The sequence below is a fragment of the Camelina sativa genome, chromosome 8, assembly GCF_000633955.1.
Source record: "Camelina sativa cultivar DH55 chromosome 8, Cs, whole genome shotgun sequence".
Classification (NCBI taxonomy): Eukaryota; Viridiplantae; Streptophyta; class Magnoliopsida; order Brassicales; family Brassicaceae; genus Camelina; species Camelina sativa.
In genome coordinates this window covers 6,647,750-6,649,916 of record NC_025692.1, presented here as the reverse complement: position 1 = coordinate 6,649,916, position 2,167 = coordinate 6,647,750, and the positions used below count along the sequence as shown (strand labels likewise).

The 2,167-nt window shown below is 36.9% G+C and overlaps 2 protein-coding genes across 2 annotated transcripts in view; both read right to left on the bottom strand.

Annotated features, from left to right (window-relative positions):
- On the bottom strand, positions 251-1,097 carry LOC104706511 (transcription repressor OFP10). Its single transcript, XM_010422709.2, is given in 2 exon segments — positions 251-981; positions 983-1,097. Coding segments are annotated over 2 exon segments (636 nt in total). The 5' UTR covers positions 1,073-1,097; the 3' UTR covers positions 251-435.
- Positions 1,377-2,167, bottom strand: part of LOC104706510 (transcription factor E2FB) — a 4,080-nt gene continuing 3,289 nt past the window's right edge. The window contains exon 14 of the mRNA XM_010422708.1: positions 1,377-1,774. Within this exon, the coding sequence (XP_010421010.1) occupies positions 1,638-1,774 (137 nt within the window). The 3' untranslated portion in view covers positions 1,377-1,637. The remainder of the gene's footprint in view (positions 1,775-2,167) is intronic.

Sequence of the window (2,167 nt, the reverse complement as noted above, 5' to 3'; positions counted from 1 at the left end):
ATTCAAACAGACAAATATATATATATAGGTTTCAAAAGATACGAATATTCGAATAGACACAACTCTACAATGAACAATTGCAACTTTACAAAAAAAAAACCGTTAAAATGAACATTCTCAACTTTTTGTAAAATACACAATTTAATTTTTCTGCAGATTTTTTAATAAAATTATCCTAAAGGTACGATTGAAAAAACACAACTTTTGGTGGCACTTATTCGGATTGCTATTATTATATAGATTAGAAAAATTGAAAAATAATTTTGTTTAAACCATATTTCACTTATCCTGAATTGATATTGTAGTGTACACCTTTTTGAATTTTTTTTGTTGTTGTGTAAGGGTTCACATATAACCTTGCATAGTGCACTGAATCATAAAGTCGAATTATTCACAATATTGTAACATGTATAGAAAGAGATGCATGAGGAAGGATCAGTTCTTCATTCTCATGTCACATGAGGAGGTTGGGTGTAAGTCGTCTTCATCATCATCATTATTCTTATCAAGAGGATTATTAACGTATAAGCGAAGCAATTTCCCAAGCGACTTCCCACGGCGGTCGTGTGGTGGCCGGAGATGTGAACAGACATCTACAAAAGCCCGGACGATGAGATTGTGTTGAGGAGAAGGGTTTATGTCCAGGAAACACCTTAGAAGCTCCTTAAGATCGTCTTCCGTCTCGATATATCTCTCTTCGATCATCTGATTCATCGACTTCTTGTAATCTTCGAAGGGGTTGTTTGACTCCTTAGCCATCGCGACGCTCTCGTCGATCTTAGGACATGGACTGCGTAAAACCGTAGGAGAAACCGGAAGCCCCGGGGTGTAATGGCTGTGAGAGGAAGGCCGGACGGTAGAGCCGCAACCACTACGGCAGGCCATGAAGATGGGGTTGAATATGGTTTTGAGTATATACTTCATCTTCTTTTTCCAATGCATTTCTTTTCTTTTTTTTACCAAGATGGAAGAGAAGACAAGACAAGTTGAGATTATTGAGTGAGGAAGTTGGTGTGGGGAAGTTTGTTAAAAGAGGAACCTTTTTTTTTAACTTAGCTTGGAGATTCAGCATTGTTCATTGCTTTGGTGTTTGGAAGTGCACAATTTTTTGATGATGGATTTCTCGTTTTTTTTAAAGGAAAATAATTCCATCTTGAGGTGAATTCAAAGTTATATTGTGCGTCATGCTATCATTTGTAAGGAACTACCTCTAGTGTTATCGTGTATCCCTCTATTTTCATAATTAGTGATTGGACATAGAAACCTATTCCAACCATAATGAAATCACCAAACCTTGAATTGAATCTATAAATCTAAACCGAAATATAATTCTGGTTTCATTTGAGTAACCTTGAAAGCTTATTTAGGCTCCCGACTAAAAGAAACTCTATATTAAGACCAATCTTAAGAAATCAATGGGTTAAGGCTATTCTATATAAGCCAAGATGCTAAAAAATTAGAAAATGCATGATACAGCGAAGGGTTGGTTTCTCTACTTTTATTTTGCATTGTCTAATTCTATGATAACGCAATGCAGCTAGCTAGCTACTGTACAAGTACAACATAACTCTGGATTTCACCCAAATCAGATTCTATATACAGATATATGGTGGTGCTTGTCCTGTGGTATGGTAACTTCAGCTACCTGTTGATCTCGTAGCAGTGGAATCTTCTGGCGTTGGGCGTGATGGAGTTTGTGGCTGGTCCAAGGTTGTGTTGCTCGGTCCAGCATGGTTTTGATCAAATGAACCCATATGGTTCCAGTCCGGTCCAGCTAATGAAGATAAGTCAAGGAGCTCTTAACAGATTTAAATATTTGGGGAGGAAAAACTCAAGAAGCTTAAAGAGAAATTATAAAAAAAGCAGTGACAGAAGTTGAAGGATACATTCATCTGGCCACAAGTCTGTGATGCTGACTTCACCTACCTCTGATCGAAGCCAGTAATCTACACCCATCTGTGTAAACATAAAGAGAAATAATGAATCAAACCGAGCATATTTTTCTAGATATGATCTTTGCTGATTACTTTTCCTGGCTATATGAAGTTTCTGAACTGTGATTATGTATGTGGTGAAATATTTTAAAGCTTGAGAAACAGTTGGGACTTACATCCAAATCTGGAGGAACAATCTTCATGATACCATCAACAAAGTCATGAGATTCGAT